Genomic DNA, 20,530 nt, shown 5'->3' with positions numbered 1-20,530 from the left:
CATTTTACCCTTTGGGAAGATATTTATGGCAATCAGGTATATCAGGTGGAGTCTTTTATTTGGATTTCATTCACAGAGATATATATCCCATCTAACAAATGCATTTCGAACATTTCTGCAACCCACAATGCAGCGCAAAACACATTATTTGCAAAATTCACAAGTGACGCAGTTTTTTTTTGTCTGCCACTGTAGTTGCATATTAGGATTATGTGTACATGCAATTTTCCACTTTCATCGATTACTTCGTCTTATGTGCCCAATTTCAGTTATATTTAGAAAGAGTAAGTCTGTAAAGTCCGTTACACCTTAACTTTTGTCCACCAAAGTCAAGGGTATAATAAGAAAAATGGCAAAGGTTCTTCGCCAAAAAGGATAAATGAATCAACCATTAACGTTACAATATTTCTGCAAAATATGCTCACGATGATATAGTTATAGAGTAGCAAATTCTTTATCCAACGTCTACCCCATTAAGAACGCACAAAAGTTTCCGAGATTACTTGCGTGTATTTTTCAACAGCAAAATGATTAATTTTCACGAATACCTTGAATCATATGGCACTTCGTAACTCACCGTGTACTTTTTTATTTATTATTTTTTATAACAACTTCCATAAAACTCATCACGGTGTAATGAACTAAAGCAGTATCATATTCATTACTTTTAAGTCCTTAAACTTTGAATATTTAAGAATAGCTTAGCAACTGAGGCTGACAGAAACCTCATGATGTTCGTGCGCAGTTATGATTAATAATCCAAAAACGTCATTCCGAACATCTGTGCAAAGAATAAGTTTCCAGAAAAACTATTTGTAAATATTACGAATCCAGAGTAATGCGCAAATAAGTTGAAATATTGCAGAATTTTTCTATTATTCGTAATCTGTTTATATGATATATTTTTATGTTTTACGAACGTTTGTATATTGTAAAACAAATTTCTCCATTGATTTATAGGAAAAAAATTTAGAGAAAATATTTTCGTCTTTCAGTGCACGGTATACCGCACACTGGATAAAGATTTATGTTGAGTCCATTGCGATTTATGAAGTAAAAAAAAGTATCCGCAGTTCTTTAAACACACAAATTGAAAAATATAACGCTGGATGTGAGTTTTTGTAGAGCATATCGGCTTATCTGTTATCCCTTTCTGACCATGTCACTATTGCTTAGCCCGAGGAACAAGGTTTCAAAATCCACATCTCTATGGTAACGTAGACTTTATATAAATAGATCCATTTCTGTAAGATTTATCCGTCACGCCTGTGGTAGCAGGAGGTTACTTACACTGACAGACTAACATATCTCTCCAGATGCATGTCACACGCCGATTTCCTTTGCTGCGAAAAATCTTTTCGCAAATATCAAATAGATCAGGTTGAAGACAGCACGCGTTCATAGTAGCGTGCAAGCGTCCCTTAAATCGTGGATGGATGGAGTAACAGAAGGATCTTTGCAGGTATAATTTAATATATACATTGAGGACTGATATTTAAATTTGTATAAGCACTATATCTTAATGTATTTAATAATTCTTATTTATTTATCTGCAATTTAAACTGAAAGTACGCATTATTTATTACCACTAAATTTTACTAAATACCCAAAATCTTCAGGATCACACTCTTTTAATCAGCCGGTTCTAAAAATAGACTTTAGTATGTAAATGCCAAACAAAATTCACGTTCACTGAAGGGGTAGCTCGTTTGGTATACTCCAACTCAAACCCTTGCAGGTAAATCGCATTGGTTGCAATTTCTATCCTACCCTACGTGTGTAAAAGAGCTACATAAGAATCCTCTCAAGAGAAGAATAATTTTTATGGAGAAATCACTCCTGTTTGTTATTTCATCTTATGACTGATTTAGCCAGTTTCCGGTTGCGTGGTTCCCTTCCAAATCTTGGGCTTTATTCCATCAAGAGAAGGAGATTGATTATTTATTAGCAATTAGGCAAGACAAGACTATGATGAGGTGTCAACATATAATCGGTAAATTGAATGTATACTGGATATACATGTTTTTCTGTTTTCTGATTTTCGGACTGAAAAACATGAAAAAAACCCATAAAAATTCCTCTAGTTGAGAAGCGATTCGAACACAGGTATTTTTTTAACCCAAGGGCGTAATCATAAGCAGTGAGAGAGAGAGAGAGAGAGAGAGAGAGAGAGAGAGAGAGAGAGAGAGAGAGAGAGAGAGAGAGAGAGAGAGAGAGCATCTTCATTGCCCTTCACGGCCACAAGGCCAGCGGTTTAAAGTCTCCCGATAATTCCAGGATACTCAAACAATTATTTACAAATGAAACCAAAAAGGTAACTATACAAACGGAAACATATTACAATACAAAGAGAGCTCCTCACAAGAGTTAGGTCTCATTGAGCTGGCTTAACATCGAGATAAGAGCACCAGCTCAATCAGACAGAAGCAGATGAGAGGCACAGATGAATCATTGCTGATCAGTCCTCCTATTCATAATTTTTTTCCAGATCTTACATTAAAATAATAGGTAAAAACCATCATGTGGTGTTTCATTCTACTAGTTCTACAGATCATAAAAATGGGCATTTCATAGTTTTAAGTTCAAAATATTTCAGTGTTCTGTTATACTCAAAGTTTTCAGCCATTTCTAACAAATTTCCATGAAATATAGATGTATAATAAAGTGCCAATACGTCGTATGGCATCAGAATTGTCGCTGAGTCCTTAAAGTGTATGACTCATCAAATAGAGTCACCCAAAAGTGTTTTTGATAAACCAACACGAGCATAAATCCCGAATGCATATATGAATGGATTAAGTGCACAAATATTTTCTCTCTTTCCTCTCAAAACCCTGCCTGCTTGTTATTCCTGGAAATGATTTATTTTCCGAAGATCTCCCGCTGAGTATCGGTTAGTTCAGGTGTCTGAAGAAGAAATCAAGTTATCGCAATCTCGATCCCCCTCTGACCCCACGACGTATATTTATAATAAGGCCTGTCACCTTAGATCATGGATTCTTTCATTTCCGCCTCTCTGTTTTCTCTTCAGCTGATTAAGTTAGTGCCCAGACACAACAAAATTCCGATTTCTTATCGTTTCTCGATTGGTAACCATGACAACCTCTTGTTACCGCCTTTCCTGTTTGCGCTTTCTTCCAGAAACACCGTGCGGGAGATAGATGTACACCGAGGTGGGGAACTCCCCTCTTAAATGCGATCCATTAGTCCGTCCTGTGAAATATCGTTATCGGCACCACATCAAAACAGATTGTTCTGTGTATTGCCACGAAAATATGATTGATTTGAGAAATAAAATCCTCAATTTGTAAAAAATATTTGAAAAGTATATCCCAGCGCGTGTAAATTATTGCTCTTTTCTTTTTGATGACTCTTTGAGCGAGATTTTACTCTTTGGTGATGTTATAAGAGTGTGAATTCCATACTACAAATAGCAAGTTCTACGTAAAGTTATTATTTTTAATATCTATTCGATTAAAGTAATTAACAGAGAGTAGTAACATAGCAGAAGAATCACTGAAAGAAAAAACACTTTCCAAAATTTCCGAACCAAGCAAAGAGATATCACCAAGCACCATGTTTGACCAGAAGAAATTTAATAATAAACAGGACGGGAATATACTTCTTAAATTATAAATCTCAGATATTTAGTTATTCTGTGGCCGCTGGCCTTTGTGTTTATTGGTGGCCTACACGCAGATGCATTTACAACACTTTGTGGAGGAGATGAATATTTTGTTTGACGCACTAAATAACGGGATTTCAACTTAAAACTATGCACAAATAGGTAATTTAAAGCTATGTTCAAAACAGGTGGAAGAAAGATTGGTTTCATTAAATCATGGTACACTATTATTAAAAAAAAAATAGGAAGGTAGTTTTTCCGTGATCTACAAATAAAGAAACAGACTCAATCATGACTAGTCAGAAAACGCATTCTCTATCCTTTGAAGACGTAGAGATGGATTTTGGAATAATGCAAGCCATTACCAGAGTACCATCTGTTCACAAATAGTCCACAGAATGATTAGACAAAGTTCGTTATCTAATTATAATTACATAATAAACTTAATTTAGCCAGTCAGTAAAAAAAGAAATGAATATCATGTTTTTTTTAAGTCTCATGCTCTTCAACAAATGTTGCATCATATAAGCAAGTAATGAGCCTTCAAGGTCACCTTGCTTCCTAACTTTTGAAGTTTATTGAGCACATTTTCAAAGTTATGTTGATAATTGGCATACCTTTCTTGTTCCCTAAGAAGTTGTGAATAAAAGTATTTAAGATACTTCATGCTTCTCTCATCTGTGGTCATCGTTCCTTCAAATTGCAGTCTCAGGTTAAGTTTCTTATCTGTGGCCGAATGATAATGCCTTCTATGAGTTTCGCATTAAATAAACTTGGAAATTGACTTAAAAGATATTTATCCATTATCGTCCCTAAATATATGTATTTATAAATTGCTCCAATAACCCTGAATGAAGGAAAGCATTTGAAAATAATGTAGGAGAAATCGATTAACAATCTCCACTCACTGGGCTACGTACTAAAATTCTTAAGGCAATCATTAATCTGAAAAATAATGTTGCAATAGACAAGTGGATCATCTTTAGAAAAGTATGGAATGAATTCCTTCTCGCGATTTATACTAAGAAAACGATGTTCCTGAAAGAGTAAATTGTTAAGTCATGGTCCTAGGATTTTTGTAGAAGATTTTAAAACGCCAATTCTCTCACCAAATTATTTATTTCGTTTAGCGTTAATTATTGTGATCCACGTATATTTTCATGCTGGTAACACTAACTGTGCCATTCCGAATATGATGATGAAATTGTATTGAGGATTTTTCTGGTAGATAAGGTATAGCCAGATCAAGTCCACGATGTATCTTATAGCAGTAAATGGGTCTTAACAATAAATGTCTCTTTCATTGTTTCAACCTCGGTTTTCAATAAAATTATATAGCATAATTTTCCTGGCCCTAAGTTCTAGCAAAATGTAGAAACTTATTCTTAAACTGATTCCATTTGCAAAACTGTTAAAAAAAATAGTAGAAGACTTTTGTGGAGCACAAGATTTATCTTAATCGCCAAGTATCATCCATACTTCGGACAGTACGCCTTTTCAGTAAATTCTGTAACGGCTACCAACAAATGTAGAAAAATGTTTTACGTTTATTCATAGAATCTCTTATTGTCACACTACACTATAAAACACAAACACGGAAATAAACGCAGTCTGGCTTTAATTGTTCTGTACGAACTAAAACAGTAATGATGAATGACGCTTCCTCAGGTGACATGCGTTAAACACAAAGCAATTAAGTCTATGAGGGTAAACAGGACAGTATGTCCATTGAAATGTACACTATACACTGCCCTACCATATCCGGACACCTGCCTTAAGACAAAAAAGAGCTTTTATTGTGTCATTTTTTGCTAAAGCCTTTTGCTTTTATGATGGCCTTCAATCTTCGCGGCATACTCTCAACCAACTTTTTATAAATGCCAGGTGATATGTTCCTCCACTCGGCCTTTAACACAGCTATCAGTTTTGCCTTGTTCTTTGAGCGATCTAGACGTGCACATACTCGACGATCCAATACATCCCAAAGATGCTCGACAGGGTTCAGATCAGTACTCTGGGCTGGCCAATCCAACGCCCATGTACTCAAACCACTCTGTTACAACCCGAGTAGTATGGCATGGCGCGTTGTCTTGCTGATACAGGTATGGGCCTTCCCCACATTATGGCAATACTTCCCCACATTATGGCAATACAATTGGAAGTGCATAATTGTCGGCTGTTCTGGTATTGCACAGAATTCATGGTTTTGTCAATAACGACTAATAGGCCCAAGCCAAGCCATGAAAGGAGCCCCATACCATGACATGCCCCCAACAAACTTCATTGTTGGGATGACACAATCAGGAAGGAACTGTTCTCCTGGCATTTGCCACACCCAGGAACGGATATCAGACCGGTAGAGTGAGAACCTCGAATCGTCAGTCCATAGGACTTTTCCACTGCTCTACAGTCCAGGATTCGCGCTCCTTACACCATGTTAATCGGCGTCCAGCATTTGTTGAGGTGATCAATTCTGTTGAACGTGTCATCTTGCATGCCCACTTTTGGAATTGTCGGTTCGAAGCCCAGTGTGCATATTTATATCAGGTTCTGTGACGTGTTGCATGCATATCACCCGTTTCCCAATCCATGGAGGGGTGTCCGGATATTAATGGTAGGGTAGTGTATATTTCGAATGTTGCTACATAGATGCAAATGCTCTATTTGGTAAACTTCCAAGACTTATTCGATATTAAGCACAAAATGATACTTTTGATATAGGGACTAATAACGTTTAGAACGTCTGCGATAGAAAGCACGAGTTGTTTGAAGAGTGAAATAACTTCAACTTAGTTAACAGCATGGAGCAACGTTTGAATAGTTCAGGACTCTAAATACTTGTCAAATGACTCTGTTACTATGCTCTAATGGGTATAAACCTGAGGTTAAATTAATATCTAATTCAACTACCGAAGCAACTAATTTTGTATTCTGCTAACAGACCGAAAACCCAAACTGAGTTTAAAGCTGCAAATCCTTTGATGTATTAATCGAAATATAATAAACGGTGCTTCAGAATCGAAATATTATCAGAATGTCAAACGAATATCTAAATCGACTGGGTTCTGCAGTAGTAAGCAGATCTACAGTCGACTACTACTGATTCTGCTGCAGTAAAAATTAAAATGGCGACCTGTAGGTGTGGAAAAAGCTCGTGACGTGTGTGTATGTTTGAAGACAGAAACTATGTCGCATGAGCACAACTTAAAATGATAATTCATTAGTTTATTGCCTCAGTTTTCGGTTTAAAGGGTTATTTTCGATTAATTTTGGTAATTCCTTAATTTTGCGTCTGATTGGGTGATCTAACTTTCGACTCCGGTTATGAACGTAGGCTCCACAGTTATTTGAAATAATTCGTTATGCTTCAAGCAGTCATTGAAATACTAAGGGTTCGATATTTTCGGCTTTTCTCTGAGGCCATGAGACGCCGCTGGCCATTTCCCTCCATTTTTTGCTTTTATTTTCCTTCTTTTTTTTTTTTTTACTTTTATCAGTAATACCTTCAGATATAATCCACCGCCTTCGTGGGTAGCACATTTGGTAGAATCGCCATCCTCCCCACACCTGGTGGAAAAGAGACCTGAGTTCGAGTCCCGTCGATGACGTGAGAAATTTTTATAGGCCTTTTTCACAACGTGGCTGAGTTGGATGGCCTCAGGCGAGGGTATCATGGTTTTTTTCCTCCAAGAAACTCAGGTTTTCATCCAGAAAACAGAAAATCGACCACAGCACAGCACACACACAATTTACAGACAGTATATACGGAGCAATATGGCTTTAGCGCCGATGCTTCTAATACCCTAATACAACAACAACAAATAGTACTCCATGACAACATAATGGTTTCGCCATTATGTTGCCACTTGCCACTTGTTTGAAACTGTCTGGGTTCAAACTCTGTCGATGACTGCAATAATTTCTAAAAGTTTCTGCAATCGGGAATGTAGTTAGACGATCTCAGGGGTTTCAACTCGCACGAAATGCAAATCGGTCTGTGAACACACACTTCTACAGATATAATGCATAACGGTCCAACATTATCCAAGTCGCTGATGCTCCTAAAAATTTACAACCTTTTGATATTTGGATATAAGCGGCGCTGGACATTAATATACAACAAACTACCAGGTTTTTATTACATGTTGTTTTTATTTTATCGCAATAAAAATCATACGTCATACATGTGGTGAACTATGATCAAAACAATCAATGCGTCAAGGAACTCTGAAAAAACAACAAACCAATCAACTAACACTACCTGCGAAACGACCCAAATGTCTATGTTTTAAAAATAAATGAGGGATTACTCTACAGGAGCTGGCAAAACCTGTAGCTAAGTCGCTGAAAGATTGATGTCTCATATTGTGAAGCAAGTCACCATTCTTGCCCTTCAAATAAACAGTATTTGGCTTCCTTCACAATATGAGATGGATGCACCTTGTGGCAAAAGTAGTTTTTACTTAGCTGTGTACATAACTGGAACTTTTGAAAATTCATCTAAATAATGATCCAGAGCAAGCGTATGTCAGAAACTCTTTTAAAAACTTACTTTATTTTTGAATAAATGGAAAAATAAACTTTATTCTCAAAATATAGAGAATTCAGGCCATACAAACAACGTGTATATCCTCTTTTCCTTTCTCATTCAAACATTGAAATAAACTTTAGCTGTCAGTTTATTTCCGGTAATTGGATATCTTAAATGACAGCACCTAATCAGTACCACTTAGAGTTATCTGAGAAACGTCACACTGGGTTGATAGAATTAGATTTTAGGCGACTGAGTAAGTTGGAGCAATCTTGCACATAACAAGCATTGTTTTTTATCCACTCTTAGTAATTCAATGAAACCCACTAACGTATGGATCTCTGTTAGCCTCACTGATGGAATAAACCACATTATGAAATTTTCTGCACGGAAAACTAAAGAGCTGTTTCTCCAGTTTTACTTTAAATATTGAGCTAGTGTTTAAATACTGAATTACTGTTCTGTTCGTGATGGTTTTCGTCATTCACATGCACCTTCGATTTGTAAAATATTCTAAAAGTAATTGATTCTTGATCGGCTGAAGTACGATCTCTTTCCACGTTCCATCCACTTTTTTTCCATTAGAAGCCGTAAAGTGGCAGCGATTACAACCATCAAGATCAATTATCCGAGTGGTACACTGACTTCACGTGGAACCAGTTCGTCTCCTGATTACTTCTCTAGTTTAAGAAGGCTCTCTAATCTTCTTAGGTTTTGGTAATTAAATTTTAAGCTTTTCCTTCCTACTGCACCTATAGAGAAAGGAGTTGAGCATCGCAGAAAGCTGAAAACATTCTAATAACGTAGAGCAGAAATAATGAAATTAAAAGCTTACTGTACAGTATGAATGCCCAGAGCGATAGTTAATAACCTAAGTGACGTCGTCCTCATCTTATGCAGGTGTATAATCATATAAACAGACTTTTGTTATTCAGATAAAGCACTGTTGGATTTGAAGGCCAAATTGTTGATAACATAACCTTCATTGGGATTTATCGACTCTTATCGTGGAAAATTTTAAGAGGGACGGAGAGAAAAATTATTAAATTGAGCTAAATGAAGAGAAAGGGGAATAATACAATACTTCGTTGTTTTCTCCCTTAATAAAAACATGTCTATACTGAAATTCCAGTTTTCATAGAGAGCAACAATGCTATCCACTGAACTACACAAGAGGAAAGGATCATGAATGTCAGCAACCAAAGATAATTGTACATCTAGGTAGATGATTTCTCTGCCTTTATCTTTCTATAACGGTTCTGTTACTATATGTCGTTATTTTATGTCATAATATATTGTGGGAGAGTCTGGACATTACGTGAAGGTATTTGGCTAGTCATGGCTATTATGAAGTGAAGCATTTTTTTCTTAATCTTGAGGAGTGATGAGGCTCTGAAAATGGGTTTAAATTGGACTATTGATTCTGCTGATTGTATTTCAGAAATGGGATATGACGAATAGATGTTCCACCAGGCCACCCATCTGGTCTGGTGGTAGTGCATGAGCATAACAGTGTAAAAAAAAAAAAAAAACCCGGTTCCAATTGGGCTTCTTTCTAGGTTATTATCTTGGAGACAACTCCTTTGTCCATTTTTTCTCCATTGGTGCGTGTATGAAGAGTGCAATCCACTGCTGTATTTCTTCAAGCAGAGATAACTTTTAAGCAGTAATCTCTGAAGAGCCATGCTTCTTCTTCTTTAGAAATTTCTAGTGTTCATATTTTTCCATCACTTGTTCGCTAATAGCTTTCTCTAAGTGCAATTTATCTTGATATTCCAGCAAAACATTATCTTAAAATCAGCATTATTATAAACGAGGTTTTTTAAAAGATAAATCTGAATACCCTTAATTCGATCTTTAAACCAAAGTCCAGATTTTCTGATCCGAACAAGAAACAATGAATACACTGATGTTGAACACTTTTATACTGAAGCACTGTATGTTTCAGGTGGAAGGAGAGTTACATAAACGTTATATAACAGGTTTTTTCATAAATAATAAATAATGGAATTGGAGTATTTCGTAATAATCATTGGAAAGGGAGTCAAAGCTTTTGGCACAAAAGAAGCTGTTCGAACAGTTAAAAAATTGCATTAAATCCTAAATTTAGATCTAAAACTTCAAGCTGTTAAAAGGCATATACAGAATACAAGAGAAGAAATGCTATTTCATTCTAAAGTTAAGAGGGAAGTAACTCATAATTTGCCTTACAATATGAAAGGTACGATGTTATTATCAGATAACACGAATACGATGTTCTTATACGCAGACTTCGGATTGTCGTTACAGCTAATTAAAGAATGATGCATTTTCACTATCCTAGAACGGAAAATTGAATTGTGTAATTTGTGAATGGCCCCATACTGGGATTCAGACGCCAAGAACAAATAAACACGCGAAAGCTTAGCATAATTACGGGTAGTCCTAGTGGGTGGCAGCGAACGTTTGATTAGACCAAATCATAAAATTTCGAAGGTCAGGTAGTAAAATATGGAAGATATTTTCGAGAGTACAATCGGGTGAACGAACTCTGAAGTGGAAAAGTATGAAGTGATTCCCTGCGAAGAAATTTTCTTTTCTACAAAGTTTTTTATGTTTTTCTCCAGGCAACTAAATCCCTTCTCTTTAATCATTTTAGGGTTTTTCTTTCTTTTTTTGTTGCTTTTGATAAATAACTACCTCCATTGTAATGAGTGGAGTTTTTTCACAATGGGGGTTTTCTATTCAGCTTACAGTAAAGTGTACCCGTTTGTTAACTTCTTAGAATAATTAAAATGTTAATTTAAATATAGTCTTTCTTTTATAATAAAGAATTGTTTACTCATATATACTGAAACTTCTTGCTGTTTTAATTAGTGTTATCTCATGGGCATGAAGCTTTTGAGCTCTTTATTTTTTATTTGCGAATGACGAAATTAAAAATAATTTTCATGTCCATCTATTATATTCGGTGTATATATACAGCATCTACCAAAGTAGACCTAACAACTCATATAAACATATTTTTAAATCATGCAAAAACAGGCCAATATAAAATATTTTGAGATCTGTGAAATGTGAATTATTAATTTTATTATAACGGGGTTCGTGTGGGTGTGTGTTTCTTTGTGTAGTGTGTTAGTACGCCCACGTGTGTGGTATAGGTGTTTTGTAGCACATAAGATGCGTGGCTAATATACGAGGGTGGTTCAATAAAGAATTGCCCTTACCTACTTCCACATATCGCAGAGTCGTGATATTTTGTTTGTAGCATCATACATATCTGTGTACTAAAGGTGTAAAATTTCAGCCCTGTGTCTTAATTTGTTTTTCTCTTACAGAGCTAAATGTGTGACGAAGCAGCATCATGGAAAAAGTTGAAGCCAGAGCTGTAATCGTGTATCTGTTCTTGAAGGGGAAATCTCCTAAAGAAATCCACGAGGAGATGACTGCTGTATATAAGGATGAAGCCCATCTTATGGCATTATGAAGCACTGGCATAGACAGTTTTAGGTGTGGTTAGACATCAGTAGAAGCTGAGTCCATTCCAGGTCGTCCCCATTCAGCCATTGATGACAACACGATCACAAAAGTGAAGTCGTTAATCATGGAAGATCGCCGGATATTTGTGCGTGAATTGTCCCAGGAGGTGAAGATTAGTGTGGGCTCTGTTGAAGCAGTCCTTCATGACCAACTCCATTTACGCAAATTGAGTGCAAGATGTATTCCCTGATTATTGACTGGTTTCCAGAAGGCTGATCGACAACAGAAATCCCAAGAGTTGTTAGCACTCTGCCAAAAAAATGAGGAAGACTTTTTCCCTCGTCTAATCACTCAGAATGAAAGTTGAATACACCATTTCGACCCTGAAAGTAAACAGCAGTCCATGGAAGGGCGATATCATGATTCCCCACCCCCAAGAAGGCAAGGGTCCAAGTGTCAGCAGGAAAGGTCTTGCTGACAGTGTTTTGGGATGAGAAAGGCGTAATAATAATTGATTACCTGCCGAAAGGTAGAATAATTACAGTTGCCTATTATGCCAACTTACTCACAAAATTACAAGAGAAAATTAAAATACGTAGGCGTGGCATGCTATTCAAAGGTGTGAGAATGCTTAAGGACATACCCCAGTTCACACTTCCGAAATTGCAACAACACAAGCGCTACTTGTAGATATGAAATACTGCCCCATCCAGCCTACTCATCCGATCTTGCGCCATCGGACTTCTTGTTTCCTTCCCTCAAATGATTTCTTCGGGGGACCCACTTTCCTGACGACGAGACACTCATTTCTGTAACAGAGTCATGGTTCAAAGACCAACTGCACCACTTCTACAAAAACGGTATCTGTAGCCTCATCCATCGATGGGAAAAATGTGTAAATCTGCACGGTGGCTATGTAGAGAAGGACTAAAATCTGTACCAATAATCAACAGCTAGGTCAGGGCGATTCTTTATTGAACCACCCTCGTAGCAAGTACTAAAGCAGCACCTTTTTTATTAAAGTAATTGACTTGTTCAAATCTATTTTTTATGTTATAAATGATTTTGTTCTAATTCTTGTATAACAAATATTTAAACACTTTAGTTTTTATCAATTTGAAAGATTAATAACCTTCTTCAGTGAATAATCTATAATTAAGTAAATTAATTAACGGATAAATTAACATTATTAATATCTGTGTTGAATGGATAAGGACTACTTCTACAACTACCGCATAATACGGTTTATTGGGTAGTTGTAGAAACTCATTGACTCCTTTGGTTGCCAAGTGCTTGATTCCAGCAAGCACTTGGCAACCAAATTCTAAGTAAGTTCTAGATAAATTCTAGATAAGTATCACTTTCCTCAAGGCATGTCTTTAAAGTACATTAGAATTTAGAATGTTTAAAACAACGTTACAACTTATAATTTGCGCCTGGCTTTAAGTTTTCAAACTTCTGCAACCTTTCATCATCTTTCCCAAAGTCTATTTCTAACGTATAAAAGTGATTTGGATATTTGATAAATTCATGTCCTGATCCCATACATTTCATGTCTTTTCCTCATACAGCCGCTTAAATTCCAATGCAGCATCCAACTTGTTTTCATAAACATTAGGGAGAAAAATTACCACTCGAAATATAGGAGGAACAGAAGGAAAATCTACCTAAATAGGTGAGAAAGTCGTAAAGTAATGTCAGAGAGAAGAGTTTCTCTGGACAGTAAGGACAATAAATCTTGTTTCACTTCGCTAGTAGATCTGTTCGCTTTACTTTATTAAAACATTGCTATAAAACTACTTATGTTTCGTAGGTTTCTTCATGCTGCTAATCTAGGTTCTTTTCTCAGTTTCAGGATTCCACTTAAGAAACTCACGCCTCCTTGTGATCCTTGCAAATGACACTGGATCGTGGTGATGTCTCAAGCCCAGCAGAAATGTCCAACGCTACACTGCCTCCTGAGGTCGTTATCCATTGTCACAATCTAACCAGTCTTCTGGGAGATATTTTAACGACACTACACTCCAATAAATCTACAGTGGGAGTTCGTAACAATGGCCAGGACCACAATAACCGGGAATACGATACTCAGAGCAATGCTGTCATGTACATTGTAGTTGTATTGTTTTTCTATTCGTTTGGAATCGGATTCATGATGATTAAATACATGAGGAAAGAAGCTAAAGAACAGGAAGAGTGCAAAAAATATCGACGCTACATTAATGCTGCACATCAACAGTATTTGAATTCCACTAACCGAGCCAGGCTGGCCAATAGGCTTGCCCTTCAGGCGCTTAATACAGTCAACGCCATAAATCAAACGACTCAAATGGGAGCTAAAGTAACGTTTGTATAAAAAAACTATGGTTTTAAAGATTAGGATATACATTGCCTTCTTCACAAAAATATAATATGTGCATTTAGATAAGTCAATCAATTTAAACAGAGGGAAAAGGTCAAAGGACTCGGAGAATAATACACCTAGGTGTGGTAAATGCCTGTAGTTTCTGCTTCAGAAGTTTGTTTTTTAATCTTATTAACGACACCACCAGCTATATAACCTTCACCGCCTTTTTTATATGAGCACCATTAAAACTTGCTTATTAAGTAAGATCTACCTGCTTCGATGACATCCTTCAAATCTCGCTAATAATAATAAATAACAAAAATAATTAATGTCTTACAGGGATGAAAATAAAGGCTCATAATATAAATACGAAACGTTCTGTTCTGAAATATTTAATAAAAAGATTATGAGATTTTATCTAAAATTATCTATCCTGTTGGCGTTAAATATTGAATTAATTAAATTTAAATGTAATACTAATAATCTAAAACTGTAATTTCTTGAATTCATAAAGTGTATAACAAAATAAATTTTAATCCAGGAAATTTTCATAATTTAACGTAATTTCAAGAATTTTGTAAATCAAAGGAATTACATCAAAATTAAATTAGTTTTGGATATAGATCTTTCTAGGGAAGTTTTCCTTAATTTAACATATACCCCATAACAAATACTACATTACGAATGAACTTTTATATAATTATTTAATAAAATCTTAACGTCAGTAGCTCTAAATGTTAAATAGAGTTTCGCTACATTTATTATTACATGAATCACTACAAAATCTGAATTTACATATCATTGCGAATAGTGTACAGCAGGTATGATTATGCTAATCATATTAGCAACAGATCTGTAACAGATACTACATATTATTAAAATAAATTACTCAAATTACATGCTCTCTCAAATACTGAACTCTGCACAAGGTACAGTTTCTGTTTAACGGATTGATATAAATAGACATATAAGTCTGTTGAATTAGATTTATGATGGCGGCATTTTTAAATAGTCAAATTCTGTAAAACAGTGTAAATAGATGATGAAACATTTCTACAGTTATTGCACAAGAAAACTATGTAAAGCCACGTTTCATTTTATACTTTATATCGTTTCCGCCATGGAAAACAATTGTTCAATAAACTGAAATTCAACAAAGTTAGTCATCATAACATTTCTATTCACATGAAATTCTGCCCAGTGTGATGCACCTATTTTTAACGACACCACCAGCTATATAACCTTCACCGCCTTTTTTATATGAGCACCATTAAAACTTGCTTATTACGTAAGATCTACCTGCTTCGATGACATCCTTCAAATCTTCAAAAATAAGTAAACAAATAAAAGTTTCTATTCCTATTAGGACTGCTGTGTACATAATGAGTAGCATTTATTTTTCATCCAGCATACTTTTATGAATTAAGTCCACCTTCACCAACTCATACGCATTATTAGTAAACCATATACTGAGTTGTGAGCTATCCAGGAAAGTTTCGTAGATAAGGAGTTAAAAGGACATTCCATCATAAGGTTTGTAGAACCCAAAACGCATGTAGATGTCTTCCATTCATTCCAATATTTTCAGGGGTCTACGAGAGTAATTTTATGATTTCATGTTTTTGTTGCAAATACGGAAAGAGGCTTAAAGTAGATTGTAGGAAGTTCTCTTTTAGCCAGCGAGTTGTTGATTGCTGGAACAAGTTGCCATCGCAGGTAGTTGAGGCTGACGGTTTGAAGAAATTTGAAGGTCAACTGAACAGTTACCTAACTGAGGAAAGAAGCGCATAATTTGTATTTTCTTCTCTACTTTTTTTTAGCCGGTACAGCTTATGCCTGTGGCTTCCTTGCACTATATGGCTATTACTAATGATAGGAAGGATTTTATGTTGAAAGGTTTGTAGATTAACTCGACTTAGGGACTCCGCAAAGTTATGAGAGCAATTTGTCTTAGTACTGCTGGCCTCTGTTGGCAGACAGAATTTATTTTTAAAGACTGTATTCACTTAATCAGAAGTACAGGAGTTTTTGTTAATGCCGCTGAGGAAACGTTATGAGAAACTGCCAGTTTCCCTTAAATGATATGATAGAGAAGTTCGCACCCAATCAACTCAGGTCAATAGCATGACACAATACCCACTAATTCACTAGATCACTTGTTGGAGGACGTGGGAGATTTATATTACGTGCATATGAACGCAGATTAAATTAGGGTGCATTAAATAGAGCGTTTTCCTAAATAAGAATTAGAAAGAGGATGATAACTGCCCAACTTCGATAAATGTCATAAAATATTAGTAAAGCCAAATGATGCAAAAACAACCACCCCATGCACTTGGTACCCGTCACGGGCCTGAAAAAAAATCCCTTAAAGGAAAAAAAGTTTATATAATGATAACAATAATAATAATACTATTCCTATTTCCACAAAATCATTCAATTCCCCTTTGAACTTATTCGTATTCTCTGCCACTTTGTAAGTAACTTATTCCAGTGTTCGACATCTCACTGCCCATTAATGAATGTCACGAAATCCATTCTTCTCGTTTTTCCTGAGATTTGATATTTGTTCCTCCTGCTTCTTCTTCTCTCAGCTACGGGGGAAAGAAACCGTCCTCATTCATTTTACCCAATCCCTTCAGAGCCTTGTACATTTCTCTCTCCTCTTGGATGCTTAGTTATGAAACTTTGCTGTTCATGCCTTCTAAGTGGTTCTTCATATGAACATGGATTTACACTTATCACTAACCTGTTTGCCGTTAAGCCCTCTACAGAAGTTTTTTGTCTTTCTTTATTTATAGACTTCAGATCTAAATGCAATATCTCAAATGTGGTGAAACCATTCGTCTTGTGTAGAGCGATAACAACATCCATATCTCTACTAGCAAAAGTCCAATAAATCATGGACAGGATACCATGTGCTTTCCTAGCCACTTGTTTGCCTTACGTGGAAAATATCATATCAGATTGAATCATATCACCTAATTCTCTTCGTCGTTTTGAATCATTTTAGTTGCTCTTCCCCTACCTTATACATGACTCGAAGATTCCTTTTCCCCAAATGCATAACCTGATATTTAGAAGCACTAATGCTTCTAATTATAACCTTAGACTTTAGTTTCCATTTTTAGAATCATGGATTCAACTGATTCAAGATCTTTTGAAACAACTTTACCTGACTCGAGCCCTCGTGGGTAGCACAGTTAGTAGAATCGTCGTCGTCCTCCGCACACCTGGTGAAAAAGATTTGAGTTCGAGTACCGTCGATGGTGTGAGAAATTTTTATGAGCCTTTTTCACAATGTGGCCGAGCTTGTCGTTCTCCGGCGATGGTATCATGGTTTTTTCTTCCGAAAAAATAGAAAATAGACCACAGAACCCATGCAATTTATAGACAGTATACACGGAGCAATATGGCCTTAGTCGCTGATGCTCCTAAAACCCTACTTCAACAACAACAACCTGACTCGAACTGTTAACCAGCCTTCTCACTTTCAGATCATCAAAAACTTTTGACAGCTTTCCTTGGATACCCTCATCAAGATCACTTATGAAAATTAAAAATAGGAGGGGAGACAACGCAATTAGCCCTGAGACACTTCACGTTTTTTTTTGGACATTGGTCATTGGTCCACTTTTTTGGACATTGGTTCATTCTGTGCATAGGCTTCCTTAGCGAATGTATATTTATTATATATATATATATAATTAATATATATATATATTTTTTTTTAGAAGGGATATCCTCTCATTAATAAAGAACGTTCAGTCATAACTTTCAAAGCTAGATTAACACCTGCCAAATGGGATCCGTAGATTGCCATTCCACTCCTCAGACAAGCCCAAAGTATATGATATATTTTTGTCTTATAGCGGTGTATATTTACGTAAAGGATTAATCGTCTTGGAACATTTTGCATCGGAATGGATTCTTTGTTTCTTTTTACCATTGACAAATCGCATTAAAATCATTTTATAAAATCAGAACCGCCATTCCCATTACGTATTTAAATATTGGTATTTTTAAGTAATTCCATTAAACATAGTTTGAAAATTCCTTATAACTAAAAACACAACGAAGAAATTTGAGCAAGCAAAGCAGTTATAACTCTGCAGATCTTTTGAATAAGTCACATCCGCACTGACCAGTTCCTGTATTATGCTCTCCACTAACGTATTTTGTATATTCTCCTTGCATTTTTGCATAAAAAAAGATGAAAACATCGGTTTTTTAACCTCAAAACGTATGCCTCATATTTTCTTTATCTCAACGTTTACCATATACATTTTATTCTATCTTTGACAATACCATATAAACTGGGATAACCATTCCAACCAGGGCGAAAAAAAAATAAAGAATCCTCTTTATTATGTCAAACCTTGTAGTTTCAAGCAAAAGGACAGCAATGCACGAACGGTTCGGAGAAACTATCGCCACTTTAACCGAATGGGGTGGTTAAAATAAGATTTCCGAAACCATGATTGACTTTTCAATTCACTTTCCTCATTTTGATAACGAAATTCGCTTTCCTGATTTCGGATTGATTGACTGACTGCAATGAGAATTGTTATCGCATCAAAAACAAAGGCTATAATGCGCCCGATTTCAGAATCCAACCAGGAGGTCTTCAAGTATATTTGATTGGCCCAGTTTATGATATTTTGACCTTTCCCGCAATTAATAAGTGTACTAGCCAAAAATATCAATGCCCTTCAAGAACTTGTTGAAGGAGTCGTTTACCAGAGGCCATATCACAAGTAAGTATATTCGATGGAAAATACGCAACATATTAGTAAAACTACTTCAACGAAGTGCTCCTTCTCTTGATTAATATAATTAGTGGGTTTAAACTTTTATTTTAACTTTAATTACAATTTGAGAGATGGGCTATAGAAGCGCATCTCTCAAATTGTAATTAATTAAGCTAGTAGATGAAGGATGGAACTTTGGCCTGTATCTGAAGAGTGCTTTCACTGCTTCTTTATTTGCAGATTTCACTTCTGAATAATGTGGATCAAAATTTTCCTCCCCAAATCTACCAAGTTTTAAGCCATTTCTTAACTTTTTTCTCTAGTTATATTATGGGTTAATTCATGTTATTAACAGATATATCTTTTGTGTGGTACTTATCAAAGATTTAGTTTTCATTATTTTCGTTATTTAAGATTTCCATATTAAATATTCAGCATTTAAGAGAGAGAAAAAGAAAAGTTATACGACAGAGACAGAAATGTAGTTTTTCACATTTTAATTGGATTAATATCACAGATATAGCATATCTTTGAAATGTGTGAATCGAAAATGTCAGTTATAAATCAATGACTAAATTGATTGATTCATTCCTTTGTTAATAACAAAAATTTTCCCTTAGTCACTTTTATACCTATAGAATTTGTCTTTGGCATGCAAAGAGAGTTTGAAGACAATATATGGAAAGGCGCAATATAGCCGAAGTTGCTCTTGCGCCATTAAACCCCAAACAACAACAACAACAACAATATATGGAACTGTTTTCATGAAAGAGACCAAGAGGCTTAATAAAACAAATTCCCCTTAAATAGAAAGGCTGTGCAATGAGTCTTTCAAGAATTCTGTGAGATAAGAAATGAAAATTTTAAAAGACTCAAAATGAAGCGATTTCAAGTCTGTCCTATGATATTAGAAAGAAAACAGATGAAGACTAGCTAGGAAGATTACTCAGAAACTATTCATTTTCTCAGAGTTGATTACAAAATTATCTATTCATGAGCTGCATAGAACGACTATCCGGGTAAGAGAGGTAGATGACCTATAATTAGATGCTCAGGTCGAGTGCCGTCAAAATCGTACTTTAACGCTGACGTTTGAGTTGAACATCAACTACTGTTTTTTTGTTTTTTTTTTTTTTTCTCTCGTGTGTCATCACGTAATTCCAACAGTTCAAGAATTTCTGTAGCATCCAGGAAGTAACATAACAAAAAACAAGATTACATTGGCTTTATCACTCTAAAAGGGAAATGAAATTTTTTATTGATAACGTGGCCTTCGAGCGAATATTATCTAATTGAAATAAAATAACATCTCCTTCCTTTTCGTTAGCTAAAAAAAAAATCTGTCATATTAGGGCCACCTAGAACAAACTCATCTGCCCATTTGTATTATTTCCATAAATTACATGTGTTTTGTGGTCTATTTTCCTCTTTTGCTGAATGAAAAACGAGTTTCCAAAAGAACAACCGTGCTGAAAAAAGCCCATAGATAGTTCCTGGCGTAATTAACAGGATTGTAACCCAAGCCTGTTCCACCTGGTGTGGGGACGATGGTGCTTATTAATGTCCGCGCTGAGCTACCAGCGGGTACTTTTCGTTGGTTACAAGGAACCCAATGATTCTTATAACAAGCCCCGTTCTCTCTTCTTCTCCTCTACTTCTTCAATTCTTTTTCATTCTTCCTCTTCGGACGGCTCCAGACCATCACACTGTCCCTCACCGGCAAACTTCATTGTGGGAATCCGCCACACCATGTACCGCGACTTGTCACTCCAAAGAACAGCTTTCCATTGGTCTATAGTCCAAGAATGGTGGAC

General features: G+C 35.8%; 1 protein-coding gene across 1 annotated transcript in view; it reads left to right on the top strand.

The window, feature by feature from the left end:
* LOC150076476 (uncharacterized) overlaps window positions 1-14,196 on the top strand; it is a 66,239-nt gene extending 52,043 nt beyond the window's left edge. Inside the window, exon 2 of the mRNA XM_090387743.1 lies at window positions 13,468-14,196. Coding sequence (XP_090243869.1) covers window positions 13,516-13,974 — 459 coding nt within the window. The 5' untranslated portion in view covers window positions 13,468-13,515 and the 3' untranslated portion in view covers window positions 13,975-14,196. The remainder of the gene's footprint in view (window positions 1-13,467) is intronic.
* The last annotated feature ends 6,334 nt before the right edge of the window (window positions 14,197-20,530 follow it).

Source organism: Mastigoproctus giganteus, chromosome 13 (assembly GCF_048544385.1).
Source record: "Mastigoproctus giganteus isolate SK-2022 chromosome 13, ASM4854438v1, whole genome shotgun sequence".
Lineage (NCBI taxonomy): Eukaryota > Metazoa > Arthropoda > Arachnida > Uropygi > Thelyphonidae > Mastigoproctus > Mastigoproctus giganteus.
The sequence above is the reverse complement of the archived record's forward strand: the minus strand, read 5'-3'. Positions and strand labels throughout refer to the sequence as shown.